Source organism: Chrysemys picta, chromosome 4, assembly GCF_011386835.1.
Source record: "Chrysemys picta bellii isolate R12L10 chromosome 4, ASM1138683v2, whole genome shotgun sequence".
In the NCBI taxonomy this organism is placed as follows: Eukaryota; Metazoa; Chordata; order Testudines; family Emydidae; genus Chrysemys; species Chrysemys picta.
In genome coordinates this window covers 44,357-67,349 of record NC_088794.1, presented here as the reverse complement: position 1 = coordinate 67,349, position 22,993 = coordinate 44,357, and the positions used below count along the sequence as shown (strand labels likewise).

At 52.6% G+C, this 22,993-nt stretch overlaps 1 protein-coding gene across 1 annotated transcript; it reads left to right on the top strand.

Moving 5' to 3' along the window:
* The first annotated feature begins 13,293 nt into the window (after positions 1 to 13,293).
* Positions 13,294 to 15,411, top strand: LOC135982821 (uncharacterized). The gene is made up of 2 exons (XM_065591026.1): positions 13,294 to 14,203; positions 14,800 to 15,411. The coding sequence occupies exons 1-2, from the start codon at positions 13,663 to 13,665 to the stop codon at positions 15,300 to 15,302; spliced, it is 1,044 nt and encodes a 347-aa protein (XP_065447098.1). The 5' UTR covers positions 13,294 to 13,662; the 3' UTR covers positions 15,303 to 15,411.
* Positions 15,412 to 22,993: the final 7,582 nt, after the last annotated feature.

Sequence of the window (22,993 nt, the reverse complement as noted above, 5' to 3'; positions counted from 1 at the left end):
AGATGTAATATTTCTCATTAAATTTGCAAGGTAATTATGAAAAGTACAAATGTTTTATTTCAATGGAACAGATGTTTTTAATTTTTCCATGATTAATAAAAAAAATTAAAATAATTTAAAAAATTGTTTGATTTAATTGAAAAATTCTTAATAAAGTATCACACACCCTCCCCCTCAAACCTTATCTGTTTCGGCGGGGCGGTGCTGGGGAAGGAGGGTTTGTTTCCGCGGGGCTGGATGGCGCTGGGGGGGGTGTTTCCGCGGGGCCGGGGGGTTTCGGCCCTCAGCTGTTTTCTTTGGAGTAATATGGCCCTCGCCGCTTTACGAGTTGTGCAGGCCTGGTTTAGTGCAAAGCATAGTAGTGCGGTAGCACTGACTATAAATTGGTTATATGCATTCTTTTTACGGACCTGGTAGGATTCGGTATGTGGGAGCCCACATCCCTTCAACCAGACTGTATGCTTGGAAGTAGCACTGCAAACTTTTGCACTTTCACCCAGAAAATTTTTAAGTATGTCTTCATGGCAACAGATTAGATGGTACTTTCGAGGTGTCTATAAGGGCAGTAGGCCACACCTGATGTTCAAGATTGCTCCGAACGGCCGTGAGCTGGTCATTCAGAAAATCCCGAACTTTTGAACATGTCAGATCCCACTGCAATGCCTTTTTAGACTTGCTGATACTTAATACAATTTTTGTTAGAAGTTTCTGGGTTATTGCACTAAGGGCGGAGATAATATGTCATTTGAAAACTGGATACGGACAGCGTGAACTTAATGGTCCCTAATGTGACATTAATTACAGTTTATCAGTGTTCCAACACACTAACACATTTTTTCCTGTGAAGAATTATACCACATTTGTTGGCTAAACACCTTTACAAAGGGCAGAGAGGCACTAATATTAATGGTATAAGTAGGGGTATATTGCAATATGATACAGGCTAAATCGGAGGCTACTAATTGGCTAAGATTTAGAAAAATATTACTTTTCCCCTCCCCACCCCAAGTTCGTTAAGGAGGAGAGGCTGAGGAATATTAAAAGTTTCATTTTCAGGTAGTGTTGGCTAGCTTCCGCAAGCTATTCTTTGAGATTTCGTAGTCTTAGGCCTGGTCTACACTACGGGTTTAGGTCGACTTTAGCAGCGTTAAATCGAATTAAGCCTGGACACGTCCACATGACGAAGCCCTTTCTTTCGACTTAAAGGGTCCTTTAAACCGGTTTCTTTACACCACCTCCGACGAGGGGATTAGCGATAAAACCGGCCTTTGCGGGTCGGAATTGGGGTAGTGCGGACGGAATTCGACGTTATTGGCCTCCGGGAGCTATCCCACAGTGCTTCATTGTGACCGCTCTGGACAGCGCTCTCAACTCAGATGCACTGACCAGGTAGACAGGAAAAGACCCGCGAACGTTTGAATTTGGTTTAGCTGCACATAACTGGTTACAGTTTGTTTAGGTGTGCCAAATTGTGGTACAAAATTCCTAAACCAAGATCCACAACAGCTTCGGCAAACCAAGAAACACCTTTTCCCAAACTGCTGCAGCAACTCGTCCAAGAACCCTTCCCATTTCCCTGGCTTTGGCTGCCCTGCTGCAGCCACAACTTTGGTTTTATTTAAAACAATTTAAAATTTGTAAAGCATTAAGTTACTTTAAGGATTAAATGCTAAATACCAAAATCAAACCACACTAGTTTACTTTGTTTGGCAAAAGTATTTTTTGGTTTTACTACCCAAAGCAACACCAATTTATTTTAAACTTATAAAACAAAGATTGTACACACCAGGAGTGTTTTGTGGCAAATTTGAATAACTTGTTTATAGTTAAATGATTTTACTTAAATAACCTTTTGCCTGGATTATTTACAGATACTTCTCAAAGGAATGGCTGCAAAGAAACCAAGAATTTTTTTTTATAATACCTTTTTTTTTTAACATTTATGTAGTGTTACTGCTTAATTTTTTTCAGTAACTACAGAGTTAACTTGAGTCTGTGAACTAAAATCAATGCGTGGGTGACTTTTTCCACGACATACTATAGAAGCTATTTTGGGCTGGTTGGTAAATCTAAGTATTGGAAGATCCACCAGCGTCTGGGGTTTGTCTGCCCCGTTCTGTTTGCAGTTCACCCGGATTGAGTGACCTCAGCTGGCTCCCACGGGCAGCATCGTCACACAGGGGCTCCTGGCTGCCCCCTCTCTCCTCACCCGCCCAGCGAGGCTCCAGTGCTGGCAGATGCCCCCCACACTGGAAGTATTGAAGGGACAGAGACAGCTATGTGGGGGCTGGGAGCCAGGACTCCTGGGTTCTATTTCTCACTCTGTTTCCCGCCCGCTCACTCCCAGTGACAGGTGATGCTGAGCACGTGGGTTTCTGCATTTAATATTTTCACATCCAGAGCTCGGCCCAGCTGTCCTGCCCCCTAGAAACAAACCCTGACGCCTCAGCAACCTGGGACACAGAGAGTCTCTCTCTCTCTCTCTCTCTCTCTCTCACACACACAAACACACACACACACACACACACACAAACACACACACACACCCCGTTTAACTCACATTGGCTCCATGCAGACAGTCAGATTGCGGCTGGGCCGCAGCTCACACCTGCTTAGTGAAACCCTTCCCTCAAATGGCCAAACCCAAACCTGTGTGTGTGTGTCCCTGCCCCATGCCCCCTGCCCCCGTTGGAGGGGCTGAGCCCTGTGTGTGTGTGGCTGCTGTCACGGAGTCCCCGGGCAATGTGCTGGAACTGCTCCCCACAAAGCCAGGCAGGACTCTGGGGAGCCTCCTCTCCCGCGGAGCAGACTGTCTCCAGGGCAAGACGCTCACACGGCTTCACCTCCTGGGTCTCTCCTGGGAGCATTCAGCATATGCCCCTCCGTGCGCTTCCCACAGCGAGTCCGCCCAGGCAGGGTCCTGGGGGAGCCAGAGGGTTCTGCACCCCCACTTCGCAGTCAGTCGTGACTCTCAGCCAGCCAGAGACACAGGGGTTTATTAGATGACAGGAACACGGTCTAAAACAGAGCTTGTAGGTGTAAGCAGAGTCAGGATGAGCTCTACCCTGACATCTGGTGGTGAATTATGGCGAGTGTGGAAAAGAACTCCAGGGGCTGATCTGGTTTGCATAGGCACACCCACTCGCCTGGCATGAAACAACAGCAACTCAAAGTGGTTACTTTGGCTGGTGTGGGATCCCCAGTTTCTCTGTTATTGGGGCAGGAAGAATAAAGTTTTGTTACCCTGATTCTGTGAATCAAGGCCAGTGGAAGTGTTGTATGACAGAAGGACTGAGTGAGTCCTTCACCATTACCTAAGTAGCACTTGCTTGACAAGGGGCATGGGTTACAAAACCCAGTGAAGGGAGAGAGGAGGGGGACAGGTATTTGTACCTGATGGGCCCCTGCTTTGAGGGGTTGAGACACCAATTGCACTATCTCCTCTCTCCACTGTTGAATGTCAGAGTTAACTTTGATTCCATTAGGAGTCTAGGGTACATCTACACTACAGCGGGGAGTTGATTTAAGATACACAAATTCAGCTACGTGAATAGCGTAGCTGAATTTGACGTATTGCAGCCGACTTACCCCACTGTGAGGACGGGGGCAAAATTGACTTCTGCTGCTTTTTGTCGGCGGTGCTTACTACCACCTCTGCTGGTGGAGTTAGAGCGCTGATTTGGGGATCGATTGTCGTGTCCCGATGGGACATGATAAATCGATCCCCGAGAGGTTGATTTCTACCCGCCGATTCAGGTGGGTAGTATAGACTAGACCAGACCCTAGTTACAGACTGCTGATCTGAATTCACTTTGGGCCAATGGTGCACTAGCACTGGGGCTCCCAATTGCCAAGAGCTGAAATCATAAAAGAGCTAAAGTTATTAAGAGCTGAGATCACTGAGACTGTGTTAACTAGTGGGGGAGCCTGAACCTATATTGCTCAGCCGCTGGTGGAGCAATTTGTGGGCATGACTGGAGGAGCGGTGTGGAGCGGAGCAGTTCTTGGGTGGCAGGAAAGTGGACTGGCTCGTGGTGAAGGCTGCGGTGGAACCCCCACGGAGAAACAGATGGCTGGCCACCCTTGGATCATGTAAGGCGCCCCTTAACACCCTGCATGCCCTGCCCCCCTTTTACTCTGGGGCTGCACTGACCAGGGACAGAGGCTTTGGGGGTTGTTGGACTTTGGGGACTTTGGGTGGTTGCTGGACACAAGAGACTTTGCGGGTGTTGGACTTTGGGGACTCTGGGTGATTTTTGGGTTGCTGGATTCAAGAACCCAAGGGAAAGGACACACCCCATTTTGCTGGGGTGGGTTTTGCTCATGGTTTGTGTTATGAATCCTGTTTGTGGTGTTTTTCCAATTTAATGCTGATGTCATTTACCTCATGTTATTAAACATTTTTCTGTTACACTCAGACTCCGTGCTTGCAAGAGGGGAAGTATTGCCTCTTAGGGGCGCCCAGGGGGTGGTATGTAATTGTCCCAGGTGTCACAGAGTGAGGGGGAACTCAGGGCCCTGCACCCCCGGCTTCCTGCGATTCACCATGACTCTCAGCCAGCCAGTAAAGCAGAAGGTTTATTTAGATGACAGGAATACCGTCCTAGACAGGTCTTGCAGGCACAGACAACAGGACCCCCCTCAGTTAGGTCCATCCTGGGGTCCCAGGGCATCCCAGCCCCCCATGGGAGGTCAGAGCCATCTCTGCCTCCCAGCTCCCCAGACTCTGCCTTCCGCGACCCCTCCCACAGCCTTTGTTCAGTTTCCCGGCCCAAGGTGTCACCTGGCCTCCAACCCCTTCCTGGGTTCTCATGTTACACGCTCAGGTATTCTCCTTCGGGCAGACTCCCATCCCCCAATGCAGACTATCCTAGCCACACTCCCCTGTCAGCATTCACAGACCACAGTAAGAACAGGCCCAGTTCGTCACATCTCTCCCCCCTTCGAGACCGAACTGAGCGGGTTCACTTTAGCCAGTAACCCGGGGAAGTTCGAACCTACCCCCGTTCCCATGGATGCCCCGCATCCCTCCCATTACTTGGTGAGAATTACACCAGGCCCCTCCAGTTTCACCCCCCCCTTAGGTTGGGGGTGCTTGATGGCCCTCGCAGTTCGCATGTGAGAAGGTTTATGTGGCCTGTGCCCTTTTCCCACCCCAATACCCCTGGGGTTCCAACTGGGCTGTGGTCTTCTCCCAGCGCTCCAGTCTGGAGGTCTGTGCTTTGGGCTCTCTTGGTTCAGAGCCTCCCTTTTAACCTTGGCCAACCTCCGGAAAGGATCCTCTATGCTGGGCAAGGGTCCTAAAGCTGTTTTCCCCTTGTCCCGGGCCTTCCTCCCCCTCTGACAGGGGTCACAGGATCGGCAGTACTGTCGGACAGTAACAAAGACCCCAGGCCAGTAAAAGCTCCGTAGCAGCCCCTGCTGGGTACGCCAGGTTCCCTGGTGCCCTGAGAGAGGAATGTCATGGGCCCGGCACAGCAGCTGGCGGCGATACTTCTGGGGTACCACCAGCTGCCTCCTGATCCCCCCTGACTCCATTTTCCCTGGGGGAGCCCATTCTCGGTACAGGAACCCCTTCTCCCACAGGAACCTTTTCTGGCCACCTCTCCCCATGGTCTGTACCGCATTGAGGTCGGCCAGGTCCCTTATCTTCCGCAAGGAGGGATCTCTCTGCAACTCGGCCTGGAACTCAGCAGCTGGGACAGGGATGGTCACCTGCTCTTTCTCGCCGGCTGGGTCTGAAGCTGCAGCCTCCCTGAGCCGTGTCCCTGGGCGTTCCCTCCCCACCAGGTTAGGGTCCTGTGCTTCGGGCAAGGCACCCTCCCCAAGGCCAGGGCGCAGTGCCCCTCGCCGGCTCTGACTGCGGGTCACAACCAGTGCCCTTTGGGGGTTGCTTGGCCAGTCCTCCAGGTTCCCCCCCCCATCAACACCTCAGTGGGCAAATACGGGTGTACCCCCACATCCTTGGGGCCCTCCTTGGCCCCCCACTTCAGGTGTACCCTTGCCACGGGCACTTTGATTGGTGTCCCACCCACCCCCATCAGGGTCAGGTAGGTGTTGGGCACCACCTGATCTGGGGCCACCACATCGGGACGGGCCAGCGTCACTTCTGTGCCCATATCCCAGTATCCATTGACCTTCCTCCCATCCACCTCCAGGGGAACAAGAAGAAGAACAGGAGTACTTGTGGCACCTTAGAGACTAAAAAATTTATTAGAGCATAAGCTTTCGTGGACTACAGCCCACTTCTTCGGATGAAGGGGAACAAGGTACTCTCTCCGGAGGGACAGCCCCGCGCCCACCAAAAACCCTGAGTCTGGAGCATCCAGCCCCCCACAGGAGCTGGCCTGGAGCTCTCCTCCCTCCTTAGCAGGTGATATTCTGCCAGCCCCCCTTCCCTGGGAATGCTGCCTCTCGCCCGGCTGGGTCTCTACCCAATCAACCCTCTGTGAGTTCGGTCTGCTCAGTCTGTCCCTGAGCCTGCGGCACTGGGCCCGTATGTGGCCTTTCTGGCCACAGTGATAGCAGCCCATGTCCCATGGGTCCCCTTGAGTGGGTCGGATGGTCCTGACGCCGGATGTTCCCCTTTGATGGGGTTTTTCTGTATTTTCCCATGGGGAGGTCCCATGGTGACTCTCTCTCTGCGTTGTGGTGGGACTGTTCCTTTGGGACTCCTCCCTGTTATCCCCTGACCGGCTCTTTACAAACTCATCGGCCAGCCCGCCTGCATGTCGCGGGTTCTCTGTTTTTTTCTCCCTCAACCACAGCCTCAGGTCGGATGGGCACCGCTCATACAGTTGCTCCAGTACCAGCAGTTTAACCAGGTCCTCCTTCGTCTGGGCCCCACCAGCCCACTTGCTGGCGTATCCTTCCATGCGGACGGCTAGTTGCAGATATGAGATCTCAGGGGTTTTATCCTGACTCCGGAACCTTTCCCGGTACGTCTCAGGAGTCAGCCGAAACTCACGTAGCAGGGCCTTTTTGAATAGTTCGTAGTTCCCTTTCTCCTCCTCTTCCAATTGGCGGTACAATGCCACGGCTTTGGGGTCCAGTAAGGGGGTAAGGACCCGGAGACTGTCCGTGGGATCAACCTTGTGCAGCTCGCAGGCCGTCTCAAAGGCATCCAGGAAGTCATCCATGTCCTCCCCATCCTTGCGTGGGGCCAAGATGCACTTATCAAAGCTCCGTGCAGTCCTGGGTCCCCCCTCACTCACCGCAGCCGGGGGTTCGCGGCCCCTCAGTCTCGCCAGTTCCAGTTCATGCTGTCTCTGTCTCTCATTCTCCTCCCGTTCATGCTGATGCTGTCTCTCTTCATGCTGTCTCTGTTGTTCACGATCCTCCAGCTCTCTCAGTTTTAGCTCTTTCTCCCATTCCAGCCAATTCCGCTCCACGGATGCTGAACGTCACCGGGAGGATCCCCTGCTGGCCGGCGAGCTTCGCCGGGAGGATCCCCTGCTGCCCGGGGGGGTCACGGCGCCCTCGGTATTTGCTGGGCTCCTCCCCACCCTTCCCCTAGGCATAGGAAGGAGGGGTCTCGGGAAGCCCTCAGCAGCCGGCTGACCACTCCCAGCTGGGACAGACACTGGTGCCTGCGCTGCATTTGCCAGGCTGCTTCCCTGAGACACAGGGATCAGTTCATTCGCGCGATCTTCCGCCTCCAGCCGGGCAATGAGCTGTTCTTTGGTGAGCCTCCCAATGCACAGCCCCCTCTGCTTGCACAGCTCCACCAGGTTGCTCTTAAGCCGCTTGGCATACATCTTCCTGCTGGCCACTCACCGGCCTGTGTGCTCACAGCTCCCCACAGTTCCCAGGGGGCCCCCTAGTGTGCCAGCCCTTCTCGAGGTCACCACCTCTCTGCCAGGGTCGAGCTGCAGACTCCTCCGCCCCTGGGACCACTCGCTGCGATCCCCCCGGGGGACCCTGTTACTGCAAAAGTCCTTCTCGCTGGTCACACACTCCCAGGGGTAATAACCGTCTCTCTCTCACTCTTCAGCACGCCTGGTCCCCGTCAATCCCCCTTCGTTTTACTGCTCCCCAGTCACTTACTGCAGGAAGCGCCGTCCACGGGGTGCAGTAGATCCCGCCGCTGCCACCAGTTGTCACGGAGTGAGGGGGAACTCAGGGCCCTGCACCCCCGGCTTCCTGCGATTCACCATGACTCTCAGCCAGCCAGTAAAGCAGAAGGTTTATTTAGATGACAGGAATACCGTCCTAGACAGGTCTTGCAGGCACAGACAACAGGACCCCCCTCAGTTAGGTCCATCTTGGGGTCCCAGGGCATCCCAGCCCCCCTTGGGAGGTCAGAGCCATCTCTGCCTCCCAGCCATCTCTCCAGCCAGCTTCCAAAACTCTGCCTTCAACGACCCCTCCCACAGCTTTTGTTCAGTTTCCCGGGCCAAGGTGTCACCTGGCCTCCAACCCCTTCCTGGGTTCTCATGTTACACGCTCAGGTATTCTCCTTCGGGCCGTCTCCCATCCCCCAATGCAGACTATCCTAGCCACACTCCCCTGTCAGCATTCACAGACCACAGTAAGAACAGTCCCAGTTCGTCACACCAGGTCACTGGGTGGGGGCTCGAGCTGGTTTTGCATTGTGTTATTGAAACGGAACCCCTAGATACTGAACCCGGCCCTTGTTGCTGCCAACTTAGATGGCAGAAGGGTTACATAGGTACAGAGAACAGGACCCCTCAGCCGGGTCCATTCTGGGGCCCAGTGAGCCAGACAACCCTGTCTGCACTCACTTCCCATCCCGAGCCAGCTCCAAACTGAAACCCCCTCCAGCCCCTCCTCCTCAGGGCTTTGTCTCTTTCCCGGGCCAGGAGGTCACCTGATCTCTTTGTTCACCATTAGCTATTCCCTTGCAGGGGGGAAGGGCCCCAGCCATTTGCTACCAGGGATACGGACTGTCAGCCATTTATGCACACTGGAGACTTAAGAAATGCATAGGGGAAACTGAGGCACCCACAGAGTATTCAGAGGAAACATTAGGAACAGTCCCACTTCGTCACAGCTACACTGGGGCTTTTGGGGGTGTTTGGGCCCCTCTCTCTGCCAGGGGGATATTGTGGGCCCCAGTCAGCTGCTCTGGGTCTCAGAGTGGCAGGGCAGCATTTCCTGAGGGGGTGGGAGCTTGGCACCCTCCCCGCATCTCAATGACTCTGCAGGGAGCTGGGTAGGGGGTTAGTAGGGGCGCTGTGCTGCAGGGAGAGAGGTGGGGGTCAGTAGGGGGCGCTGTGGCAGCAGGGAGCGGGTAGGGGGTCAGTAGGGGGTGCTGTGAGTCAGGGAGCGGGGCAGGGAGTCAGTAGGGGGTGCCGTGCTGCAGGGAGCGGGGTGGGGGGTCAGTAGGGGGTGTTGTGCAGCAGGGAGCAGGGCGGGGGGTTAGGGGGGTGCCGTGTTGCAGGGAGTGCGGAGGGGGGTCAGTAAGAGGCGCCCTGCGGCAGGGAGCGGGGTGGAGGATCAGAAGGGGGCGCTGTGTGGCAGGGAGTGGGGAGTGGGGTCAGTAGGGGGTACCATGCGGCAGGGAGCAGGGCGTGGGGGATGCTGGGATCCCAGGAGAGCAAGGATGGTGGGTTCATGTTTCATCAGGAATTTTATTATTTGAGGAGGGAAGATTTTGATTTTGGCTGGGCGGGGAGAGGGAAACTGAGGCAAGGGGGGGTCGAGACAGCGGCTGCATCTGAGCTTGTACAAGGGCCCCCACTCCCAGCTCACTGGGGCTCATCTCTGCTGCCTAAGCAGCGGGGCAGCGGGAGTCTTTGCAGCGAGCCCTTCTGCTGGGTGCACTCAGGATCGCTGTGTTGTGTGTCATGGCCCCTGTACTGCCAGCAGCTCCCTCCATGCCTGGAAACTCGGCATGGCAAAGCCAGGGTTAAACACACCCAGGACGGAGACGCTCAGCCGGGGCCACCAGCTCGGAGAGACTCGTCCTCCTCCCCCACCCCCGGTTTCCTGGAATCAGCCCCGTGCCAGGAAAGGCTCCGGCCGCTTTCGGTTTCCATCTGACTGACGCGTTCAGGGGATTTTGAGCTGCCAGACCCAGCTTGTTCCCCCACCCTGGTATGTGGGTCAGCAGCTGTCAGGGCTGGCCCCAGGCATCCTGTGCTGCAGGGAGCAGGGGGGTTCACTACCCCCCTGCTCTAACCCACCAGCCCCCACTCCCCTCCAGATCCAGGTAGAGAACCCAGGAGTCCTGGCCCCAGTCCCTCCTGCTCTAACCTACCAGCCCCCACTCCCCTCCAGATCCAGGTAGAGAACCCAGGAGTCCTGGCCCCAGCCCCCCCTGCTCTAACCCACCAGCCCCCACTCCCCTCCAGATCCAGGTAGAGAACCCAGGAGTCCTGGCCCCAGTCCCTCCTGCTCTAACCTACCAGCCCCCACTCCCCTCCAGATCCAGGTAGAGAACCCAGGAGTCCTGGCCCCAGCCCCCACTGCTCTAACCCACCAGCCCCCACTCCCCTCCAGATCCAGGTAGAGAACCCAGGAGTCCTGGCCCCAGTCCCTCCTGCTCTAACCTACCAGCCCCCACTCCCCTCCCAGAGCCAGGGAGAGAACCCAGGAGTCCTGGCTCCCAGCCCCCCCCCTGCTCTAACAACTAGCCCCCACTCCCCTCCCAGAGCCGGGGATAGAACCCAGGAGTTCTGGCTCCCAGCCCCCCTGCCACCAGCTGGAGGAAGAGCAGAGATGTCACGCCAGCAAGCAGCTGAGCTGGGCTCTGGGTGTCTTTGCCTGAGAGTTTTTCTCTCACTTTCCAGACTGGCTGGGGCTGGTGACCGGGCAGGAAGACGCTGCCGGATGCTGAATTCACCCGGCTTCAAAGCTGAGTGACCAGCTGAGGGAGCTGGCCTGGGGGGACATATCTGCCTTGCTATGCCATGGGAAAAGAACCCAGGAGTCCTGGCTTCCAGCCCCCCCATCTCTAACCACTAGACCCTACTCCCTTCCCAGAGCCAGGGAGAGAACCCAGGAGTCCTGGCTCCCAGCCCCCCTGCTCTAACCACCAAACCCCACTCCCCTCCCAGTGCCAGGGATAGAACCTAGGAGTCCTTGATCCCAGCTCCCCCGGCTCTACCCCACCAGCCCCCACTCCCCCCCCCCCCCCCCCGAGCCGTGTATGGGGCCTGTCAGGGCATAGAGCTCTCACCTACTTGTTAGCGAGTTACCCAGGGAGGTCCTGGCAGCGCAAATGCTGGAGGACAGTTTAATTAGCAGGATTGGCTGGCACCGGCGGGGGGTGTCAGGAAAGGAACGTGGAACCAAGCCCCCGGCTGTGTGAAATCCCGACCCGATCAGGGCCCTGCGGGAGTGGTGTCATCTTGCTGTCACTGGCTGGCAATGTGTTGTTAACCTGCTCCATACAAGTGCTCCGGGATAGCTCTGGCCTCGCCCCCCCAGGCTATGAAATCTGCCCTGTTCCCCACAACGACATGGAAGAAGCACCAGGGCCGGGTGTTCCTGCTGAAACGATCAGCAGTGACACAGTTAACATGGTGTGACATTATTAACATAACCTGTGACCATATAGATCATTGTTGCAACCACTGTTATATATTTGCAGCAAATATTGTACAAAGGTTGTTGTGTGAGGTGTCTATGACAAGGTTATGATTTGCTGGGTATGATTATACTGTCTGTATGTGTGTATCATTTGTGTAGTTGAAGTTATGAATATTGGCTATGTACTTGTATCTCAATGTGTTTTAATTCTGAAGTAGCCTTAGGGCTTGTCTACACGTACATTTGATAGCGCTCTAACTTGCTGGCTCAGGGGTGAGAAAAATCACCCCCCTGAGCACAGCAAGTCTGAGAGCTTTAAAGCACTAGTGTAGATAGGCTCCGAGAACTGGTAGCCACGCTCAGAGCTAATCCCCTCATGGAGGTGGATTACCAGGAGCGCTGGGAGAGCTCTCCCCGAGCGCTCGCACGTGACCACACTGACACTTCAAAGCACTGCCACGGGAGTGCTCCCACAACAGCGCTTTGAAGTTTCCAGTATAGACATACTCCCCTCCCCCCGTAAAGCATTTGGTCAGCTTCTTGAGAAAGGAATGTGCAAGTTAATTGCCCAATCAAGAAACACTTAACGGACAATGGAGCTTGGAAGACTCCAGCCCAGATAAGAAGTCTTCCTGGGGACGTTCAGGGTGGCATGTGAGCAATGGCTGCTGTCTGTAAAGAACTGAGTCATGCAGGGACATGTGACTTGCTCAGGTGACTCCAAAACTCCATCTTGGAGCTGGGCTTTGCATAGCAGAGAGGAGGGGGTCTCCACCCACAAGGAAAAGTCTATTTAAACCCCTGGGAGCCCCCTCCATTTTGTCTTCAGCTGGCTCAAGAGATAGCCTCCTCACCCCCAAAGGATAGCTGAGAGAAACTGGAACAAAGGACAGTAAGCATGGGGGTGTGAGTGATTCCTGGACTCAGACTAGAAGGAGAGGAGTCTGTAAAAGGAAGCTTACTGGAACATCACTGAGAACATAAGAACATAAGAACGGCTGTACCGGGTCAGACCAAAGGTCCATCTAGACTAGTATCCTGTCTACCAACAGTGGCCAATGCCAGGTGCCCCAGAGGGAGTGAACCTAACAGGTAATGATCAAGTGATCTCTCTGCTGCCATCCATCTCCACCCTCTGACAAACAGAGGCTAGGGACACCATTCCTTACCCGTCCTGGCTAATAGCCATTAATGGACTTAACCTCCATGAATTTATCCAGTTCTCTTTTAAACGCTGTTATAGTCCTAGCCATCACAACCTCCTCAGGTAAGGAGTTCCACAAGTTGACTGTGAGCTGTGAGAAGAAGAACTTCCTTTTATTTGTTTTGAACCTGCTGCCTATTAATTTCATTTGGTGACCCCGAGTTCTGGTATTATGGGAATAAGGAAATAACTTTTCCTTATCTACTTTCTCCACATCACTCATCATTTTATGAGTGAGGGTGAGATTTTATCTGTATTCAGTTTTCTTACTGTATTACACATAGACTTGCATGTTTTATTTTATTTTGCTTGGTAATTCACTTTGTTCTGTCTGTTACTACTTGGAACCATTTAAATCCTACTTTCTGTGTTTAATAAAATCACTTTTTACTTATTAATGAACCCAGAGTATGTATGAATACCTGGGGTGTGTGTGTGTGTGCAAACAGCTGTACATATCACTCTATCAGTGTATAGAGGGTGACTCCAGACTCCATCTTGTAGTATCAGAGGGGTAGCTGTGTTAGTCTGAATCTGTAAAAAGCAACAGAGGGTCCTGTGGCACCTTTAAGACTAAGCCCTGGTCTACACTATGGGTTTAGGTCGACTTTAGCAGCGTTAAACCGAATTAAGCCTGGACATGTCCACACAACGAAGCCCTTTCTTTCGACTTAAAGGGCCCTTTAAACCGGTTTCTTTACACCACCTCCGACGAGGGGATTAGCGATAAAACCGGCCTTTGCGGGTCAGAATTGGGGTAGTGTGGATGGAATTCGATGTTATTGGCCTCCGGGAGCTATCCCACAGTGCTTCATTGTGACCGCTCTGGACAGCGCTCTCAACTCAGATGCACTGACCAGGTAGACAGGAAAAGACCCGCGAAGGTTTGAATTTCATTTCCTGTTTGCCCAGCGTGGAGAGCACAGGTGACCACGCAGAGCTCATCAGCACAGGTAACCGTGATGGAGTCCTCCCAGGATCGCAAAAGAGCTCCAGCATGGACCGAACGGGAGGTACGAGATCTGCTCGCCATATGGGGAGATGAAGCAGTGATAGCTGAACTCCGTAGCAGTAAAAGAAATGGAAAAGTATTAGAAAAGATCTCCAAGGCCATGAAGGACCGAGGCCATAACAGGGACACACAGCAGTGCCGCGTGAAAATTAAGGAGCTACGGCAAGCTTACCACAAAGCCAGAGAAGCAAACGGAAGGTCCGGGGCAGAGCCGCAAACTTGCCGCTACTACGCGGAGCTGCATGCGATCCTAGGGGGTGCAGCCACCACTACCCCAACCGTGTGCTATGACTCTCTCACTGGAGAAACACACAGGGAAGACGGTTCGGGGAACGAGGAAGATGAGGATGGAGGTACTGTAGGTAGCTCACAGCAGCAAGGAAGCGAAGAAACCGGTTTCCCCAACAGCCAGGATATGTTTGTGACCCTGGACCTGGAACCAGTAACCCCCGAACTCACCCAAGACCCTCAGGGCACACAGGAGACCTCTGGTGAGTGTAACTTTGTAAATATTTGTAAACATTACAAAAAAAAGCAAGCGTGTTTAATGATTACTTTGCCCTGGCAATCGCGGCCAGTACATCTACTGGAAAAGTCTGTTAACGTGTATGGGGATGGAGCGGAAATCCTCCAGGGACATCTCCAGAAAGCTCTCCTGGTTGAAATGGGGTGATTTTATTAAGGGGGACATTCAGAGGCGCCCGTTCCTGCTCTTCTGACCAGAAATGTTCCCCGCTGTTAACCACGCGGTGGGGGGAGGGGTGAAGTGATCATCCCAGAGAATCGTGTGTGAATGTGTGGGGGGGTGGTTTACTTGTGTTTGTGCCGCATGTTAACCGGGAAACCGCAGCCCCCTCCTTTTACATTGAAACCCCATTTTAAATGGACAACCCAATTCATCCTTGATTTGGGAAATGCGCTGCTGTTTGCAACCTTTCCCGCATGTTAAGAAGGTTAAAAAAGCCAAAACACTGTGGCCTATGATGGCTGCCTGCAAGCCGAAATATGCGACCTTGTAATGAAAGAGTGTACCCATTGTTCTCTAAAATGTGTCTTTTTTAACCACCTCTCCCTTCTCCTCCGCCAGCTGCAAATGTTTCTCCTTCGCAGAGGCTCGTGAACATTAGAAAGAGAAAACGTAGGACGAGGGACGAGATGTTCACGGAGCTGCAGATGTCCGCCCAGGCTGATAGAGCACAGCAGAATGCGTGGAGGCAGTCAATGTCGGAGATGAGAAAAGCCCAATATGAACGAGAGGAGAGGTGGCGGGCTGAATCGCGGGAAGAACAGAGCAAGTGGCGGGCTGAAGACGATAGGTGGCGTCAGCTTGCAGACAGACGGCAAGAGGCAATGCTCCGTCTGCTGGAGCATCAAACTGATATGCTCGAGCGTATGGTTGAGTTGCAGGAAAGGCAGCAGGAGCAGAGACCGCCGCTACAGCCCCTGTGTAACCAACAGCCCTCCTCCCCAAGTTCCATAGCCTCCTCACCCAGATGCCCAAGAACACGGTGGGGGGGCCTCAGTCCACCCAGTCACTCCACCCCAGATGATCGCCCAAGCATCAGAAGGCTGGCCTTCAATAAGAGTTAAAGTTTTAAAATGCAGTGTGTCCTTTTCCATCCCTCCTCCCCCACCCATCCCAGGCTACCTTGGCAATTATCCCCCTACCTCTGTAAGGAACTAATAAAGAATGCATGAATGTGAAAAAACAATGACTTTATTGCCTCTGCAAGCGGGAGGGGAGGGTGGGGTGGGGTGGTTGGTTTACAGGGAAGTAGAGTGAACCGGGTCGGGGGGGGGGGTTTGGAGGGCTCATCAAGGAGAAACAAACAGAAGTTTCACACAGTAGCCTGGCCAGTCACAAAACTCGTTTTCAAAGCTTCTCTGATGTGCACCGCGCCCTGCTGTGCTCCTCTAACCGCCCTGGTGTCTGGCTGCGCGTAATCAGCGGCCAGGCGAGTTGCCTCAACCTCCCACCCCGCCATAAAGGTCTCCCCCTTACTCTCACAGATATTGTGGAGCGCACAGCAAGCAGCAATAACAATTGGGGATATTCTTTTCGCTGAGGTCTGAGCGAGTCAGTAAGCTGCGCCAGCGCGCTTTTAAACGTCCAAATGCACATTCCACCACCATTCGGCACTTGCTCAGCCTGTAGTTGAACAGGTCCTGACTCCTGTCCAGGCTGCCTGTGTACGGCTTCATGAGCCATGGCATTAAGGGGTAGGCTGGGTCCCCAAGGATCACGATAGGCATTTCAACATCCCCAACGGTCACTTTCTGGTCCGGGAAGAAAGTCCCTTCCTCCAGCTTTCGAAACAGAGCAGAGTTCCTGAAGACGCGAGCATCATGTACCTTTCCCGGCCATCCCACGTTGATGTTGGTGAAACGTCCCTTGTGATCCACCAGGGCTTGCAGCAGCATTGAAAAGTACCCCTTGCGGTTTACGTAGTCGGTGGCTTGGTGCTCCGGTGACAAGATAGGGATATGGGTTCCGTCTATGGCCCCGCCACAGTTTGGGAATCCCATTTCAGCAAAACCATCCACTATTGACTGCACGTTGCCCAGAGTCACTACCCTTGCTATCACCAGGTCTTTCATTGCCCTGGCAAATTGGATCACAGCAGCCCCCACCGTAGATTTGCCCACTCCAAATTGATTCCCGACTGACCGGTAGCTGTCTGGCGTTGCAAGCTTCCACAGGGCTATCGCCACTCGCTTCTCAACTGTGAGGGCTGCTCTCATCTTGGTATCCTGGCGTTTCAGGGCAGGGGAAAGCAAGTCACAAAGTTCCATGAAAGTGCCCTTACGCATGCGAAAGTTTCGCAGCCACTGGGAATCGTCCCATACCTGCAGCACGATGCGATCCCACCAGTCTGTGCTTGTTTCCCGGGCCCAGAATCGGCATTCAACGGTATCAACCTGCCCCAGTGACACCATGATTTCCACATTGCTGGGGCCTGTGCCTTGTGAGAGGTCTATGTCCATGTCAATTTCCTCATCACTCTCGTCGCCGCGCTGCAATAGCCTCCTCGCCTGGTCCGGGTTTCGCCTTGGCATGTCCTGGCTCTGCATATACTCCAGGACAATGCGCGTGGTGTTCATAGTGCTCATAATTGCCGCGGTGATCTGAGCGGGCTCCATGATCCCAGTGCTAGCTATGGCGCCTGGTCTGAAAAAAGGCGCGAAACTAGTATCTGATGGACCAGGAGAAGGAGGGAGGGCGGGAGGGAGGGAGGGAGGGAGGGCCGAGTGACGACATGGCGTACAGATACAGGAACAGGGAGAAACACAAACAACTGTCACACAGAATGGTCCCCCCAAAGATTAAACTGAAAACCGTGGGCTTAGCAGGCCATTGATTTCATGGAGGAAGGGGAAGCAAATGAATACAGAACAAATCTATTTTTTACATCTTAAGGTGGCAGCCGACGGTGCAGCATGAGTGATAGCCTCTCCAGTACGATGACGATGGGTACCAATCATAAAATACCATCATCTGCCAAAAGGCAAGGGGCTGCTGCTGTGTAGCAATGCAGCCCCACGTCTGCCAGCCCCACGTCCGCCAGCACCCAGCATCGCCCTCGGCCTCTTCTGGGTGCTTAGCAGACAATATTGGGCAATTGGCAAAAAATAGTATATTACGACTGGTAACCATCATCATCGAAACAGTAGCATGTCTGCCCAGGTGGCCATGATTGACAGCCATACCAGTATGATGATGATGGGTACCAGTCACAATATACCATCTCCTGGCAAGGGGCTGGTGCAATGCAGCCCTACGGCTGCCAGCCCCATGGCTATCACTCATACTACACCGTCTATCGCCAAAAGGCAGTTAGCAGCTGCTGCTGTGTAGCAATGCAGTCCCACGTCTGCCGGCACCCAGAGGACATATGGTGACGGTGAGCTCAGCTGAGCTGAGCGGGCTCCATGCTTGCCGTGGTATGTTGTCTGCACAGGTAACCCAGGTAAAAAGGCGCGAATCTATTGTCTGCTGTTGCTGTGACGAGGGGGGAGGGGCCTGACGACATGTACCCAGAACCGCCCGCGACACTGTTTTGCATCATCCGGGCATTGGAATCTCAACCCGGAATTCAAAGAAAAGGCGCGAAAGGCGCTTCTCGGCTCTATGAGCTGTGGCGCAAACATAGTATCTGACGGACTAGGGGAAGGAGGGAGGGCGGGCCGAGTGACGACATGGCGTACAGGTACAGGTACAGGGAATTATAATCAAGAAAGGTGGCTGTGCATCAGGGAGAAACACAAACAACTGTCACACAGAATGGTCCCCCCAAAGATTAAACTGAAAACCCTGGGCTTAGCAGGCCGTTGATTTGACGGAGGGAGGGGGAAGCAAATGAATACAGAGCAAATCTATTTTTTACATCTTAAGACGACGGTGCAGCGTGACTGATAGCCCTCGGCATCTTTCTGGGTGCTTGGCAGCAAATACGGGGCGGTGTATGACGATGGTCTTCAGGCCTATTGCACAATCGGCTGCTCAGGGAAGACTCTGCTAACGTACGATGACCCGACTTGTAATAGGACGGCTAACAGTCGTAATACACCATTTACTGCCAAAAGGCAAGCCCCACGGCTGCAGCACCCAGATCGCCGATGAAGGCTACCAGTCTACTGCACCGTCTACCGCCAAAAGGCAGTTAGCAGCTGCTGCTGTGTAGCAATGCAGTCCCACGTCTGCCGGCACCCAGAGGACATATGGTGACGATGAGCTCAGCTGAGCTGAGCGGGCTCCATGTTGTCTGCACAGGTAACCCAGGTAACCCAGGTAAAAAGGCGCGAATCTATTGTCTGCCGTTGCTGTGACGGGGGAGGGAGGGGCCTGACGACATGTACCCAGAACCGCCCGCGACACTGTTTTGCATCATCCGGGCATTGGGATCTCAACCCAGAATTCCAAGGGGCGGCGGAGACTGCGGGAACTGTGGGATAGCTGTCGGATAGCTACCCATAGTGCAATGCTCCGGAAGTCGACGCTAGCCTCGTACTGTGGACGCGGTCCGCCGACTAGAGCACCTAGAGCATTTTATTGTGTGGACACACACAATCGGCTGTATACAACCGATTTCAATAAAACCGGCTTCTATAAATTCGAACTAATTTTGTAGTGTAGACATACCCTAACAGAAGTATTGGGAGCATAAGCTTTCGTGGGTAAGAACCTCACTTCTTCAGATGCATCTGAAGAAGTGAGGTTCTTACCCACGAAAGCTTATGCTCTCAATACATCTTGTAGTAGTTTTCCACAGTAAGAAGGAAGAGGTGTCTTTACACCTGGAGGAGACTATAAAAGGCTGATGCCTCATCTCCATCTTATATTCAATCCTGCTTCATACCTCTGGAGGGACTTTGCTACAAACTGAAGCTCTGAACAAATGACTGAATGACCCATCCCGACTGGGAATTTACTCCAGAGACTTGATTTGTGCCTGCAGTTTATGCCATCGCTGCTGCAAGCCTGAACCAAGAACTTTGCCATTACTGTATGTCATTGATTCCATTTAACCAACTCTAACTCTCATCTAGATCTTTTTCCTTTTATGAATAAACCTTTAGATTTTAGATTCTGAAGGATTGGCAACAGCGTGATTTGTGGGTAAGATCTGATTTGTATATTGACCTGGGTCTGGGGCTTGGTCCTTTGGGTTTGGGAGAATCTTTTTTCTTTTACTGGGTATTGGTTTTCAAAACCATTTGTCCCCATAACGAGTAGCACTAGTGGTGATACCGGGAAACTGCAGTGCCTAAGGGAATTGCTTGTGTGACTTGTGGTTAGCCAGTGGGGTGAGACCGAAGTCTTCTCTGTCTGGCTGGTTCGATTTGCCTTGGTGTGCAAAGGACCCCCCAGCCTTGGGCTGTAACTGCCCTGCTTTAAGCCATTTGTCCTGAATTGATATTCTCAGAAGTGTCCCACCAAAGCCAGCATCATTACAGTGGCGTAGTCATGCTAGGATCCACAGAATCCCACAGTATTCTTGCTGGCAAGTTAAAGAAGTATGGGCTGGATGAATGGACTGTAAGGTGGATAGAAAGCTGGCTAGATCATCGGGCTCAACGGATAGTGATCAATGGCTCCATGTCTAGTTGACAGCCGGTTTCAAGCGGAGTGCCCCAAGGGTTGGTCCTGGAGCTGGTTTTGTTCAAGATCTTCATTAATGATCTGGAGGATGGCGTGGACTGCACCCTCGGCAAGTTTTCAGATGACACTAAACTGGGAGGAGTGGTAGATACGCTGGAGGGTAGGGGTAGGATACAGAGGGACCTAGACAAATTAGAGGATTGGGCCAAAAGAAATCTGTTGAGGTTCAACAAGGATAAGTGCAGAGTCCTGCACTTAGGACGGAAGAATCCCATGCACTGCTACAGACTAGGGACCGAATGGCTAGGTAGCAGTTCTGCAGAAAAGGACCTAGGGGTCACAGTGGATGAGAAGCTGGATATGAGTCGACAGTGTGCTCTTGTTGCCAAGAAGGCTAACGGCGTTTTGGGCTGTATAAGTAGGGGCATTGCCAGCAGATTGAGGAACGTGATCATTCCCCTCTATTCGACATTGGTGAGACCTCATCTGGAGTACTGTGTACAGTTTTGGGCCCCACACTACAAGAAAGATGTGGAAAAATTGGAAAGAATCCAGCGGAGGGCAACAAAAATGATTAGGGGTCTGGAACACATGACTTATGAGGAGAGGCTGAGGGAACTGGGATTGTTTAGTCTGCAGAAGAGAAGAATGAGGGGGGATTTGATAGCTGCTTTCAACTACCTGAAAGGGGGTTCCAAAGAGGATGGATCTAGACTGTTCTCAGTGGTACCAGATGATAGAACAAGAGTAATGGTCTCAAGTTGAAGTGGGGGAGGTTTAGGTTGGATATGAGGAAAAACTTTTTCACTAGGAGGGTGGTGAAGCACTGGAATGGGTTACCTAGGGAGGTGGTGGAATCTCCTTCCTTAGAGGTTTTTAAGGTCAGGCTTGACCAAGCCCTGGCTGGGATGATTTAGTTGGGGATTGGTCCTGCTTTGAGTAGGGGGTTGGACTAAATACATCCTGAGGTCCCTTCCAACCCTGATATTCTATGATTCTGTGATGTTGCTTCAAAATTTGCCATCAATGAATTGATGCAGAGAAAAATACACAGATGCTTTGAATTACATTAAAAAATTCAGCAGCCTCACTAGAAGCTGATGCTGCATCACTGACCACTAAGTTCAATGAATGAGAACTGCATGGGACAAAAAAAGCTCGAGGGTTTCACTCTTGGATCCATGTCTGCTCTCCTCTGTTATTTCCTCTCATGTTGGCACTATTATCATAGCCCTGACCTCTTGTGATGGAGTAAGGAGTGGGGTGGATTGACCTGGTGTGACAATGCGGTTCTGGTGGAACCCAACTGAGAGTGCCAACTCAGGACAAATTGCTCAAACAGGGCAGTTACAGCCCAAGGCTGGGGTTTTTTCCACCTCTAAGGCAAACCAAACCAGCCAGACTAGGAGGACTTCGGTCTCGCCCCCTGGCTAACCGCAAGTCTCACAAGCAATCTCCTTAGACACCCCAGTTTCCCAGTATTACAACCAGTGCCACTCGTTATGGGGACAAATGGTTATGAAAACCAATACCCCAGTAAAAGAAAAAGGTTCTCCTGATCCCAAAGGACCAAGCCCCAGACCCAGGTCAATATACAAATCAGATCTTACCCACAAATCACGCTGCTGCCAATCCTTTAGAATCTAAAATCTAAAGGTTTATTCATAAAAGGAAAAAGATAGAGATGAGAGTTAGAATTGGTTAAATGGAATCAATTACATACAGTAATGGCAAAGTTCTTGGTTCAGGCTTGCAGCAGCGATGGAATAAACTGCAGGTTCAAATCAAATCTCTGGAATACATCCCCCGCTGGGATGAGTCCTCAGTCCTTTGTTCAAAGCTTCAGCTTGTAGCAAAGTTCCTCCAGAGGTATGAAGCAGGATTGAAGACAAGATGGAGATGAGGCATCAGCCTTATATAGTCTTTTCCAGGAATAAGAACACCTCCTTGTTCTTACTGTGGAAAATTACAGCCAAATGGAGTCTGGAGTCACATGGGCCAGTCCCTGCATACTTTGCTGAGTTACAAGGCGTATCTGACTTCTCTCAATGGGTCCATTGTATAGCTGATGGTCCTTAATGGGCCATCAAGCAGGCTAGGCAGAGCTAATCTCAGCTTGTCTGGGATGTCACCCAGAAGCATAGCATAAGTTTGCCATACAGACAGTATAGAGCCAATATTCATAACTTTAACTACAAAACTGATACACACATATAGACAGCATAATCATAACCAGTAAACCATAACCTTGTCCTAGACACCCCATTTGACCCCCTTTATACAAGATTTGGGTGCCACTACAGGACCTTGGTTGCAACAATGATCTAGACGGTCCCAGTTTATGTCAATAATGTCACACCTGGGAATGTTGTGTGGGAGTTTTTTTGGGACTGTCTGCATTGGTGATGGGATTCCAGGGTGTGACCTCACTTGAGGGATGATACCTGAGCATGTAACCTGAGCCCAGGAGGGGGTTGGGGCCAGGTGACACCTTTTGCCCAGGAAACTGGGCAAAGACTGGAGGAGGAGCTGGGGGGAGGTGGAGGAGACTGCTGGAGGCGGGTTTTCAGTTTGGAGCTGGCTGGGGAAACAGAGGGAATGCCAAAGCTGGGGTCTAAGCTCCCTGACCCCCCCCCCCCCAAGGGGACTTGATTGAGGAGTCTTGGTTGTACCTACAAGCTCTGTTTGGGACTGTGTTCCTGTCGTCCAATAAACCTTCCATTTTACTGGCTGGCTGAGAGTCACAGTGAATCGCAGAAACCCGGGGGTGCAGGGCCCTGACTCCCCCCACACTCCGTGACAACTGGTGGCAGCGGCGGGATCTACTGCACCCCGTGGATGGCGCTTCCTGCAGTAAGTGACTGGGGAGCAGTAAAACAAAGGGGGATTGACAGGACCAGGTGTGCTGAAGATTCAGAGAGGAGCAGTCCCAGGGGCGGAGCAGTCTGAGGCTCGACCCTGGGAGAGAGGTGGTGACCTGGAGAAGGGCTGGCACACTAGGGGTTCTTCCTGGAAACCAGCACCCAGACCTGCGAGTGGCCAGCAAGGAGATGTATGCCATGCGCCTTAAGAGCGACCTGGTGGAGCTGTGCAGGCAGAGGGGGCTGTGCATTGGGAAGCTCACAAAGGACAGCTCATTGCCCAGCTGGAGGAGGAGGATCGCTCAGAGGAGCCGGTCCCT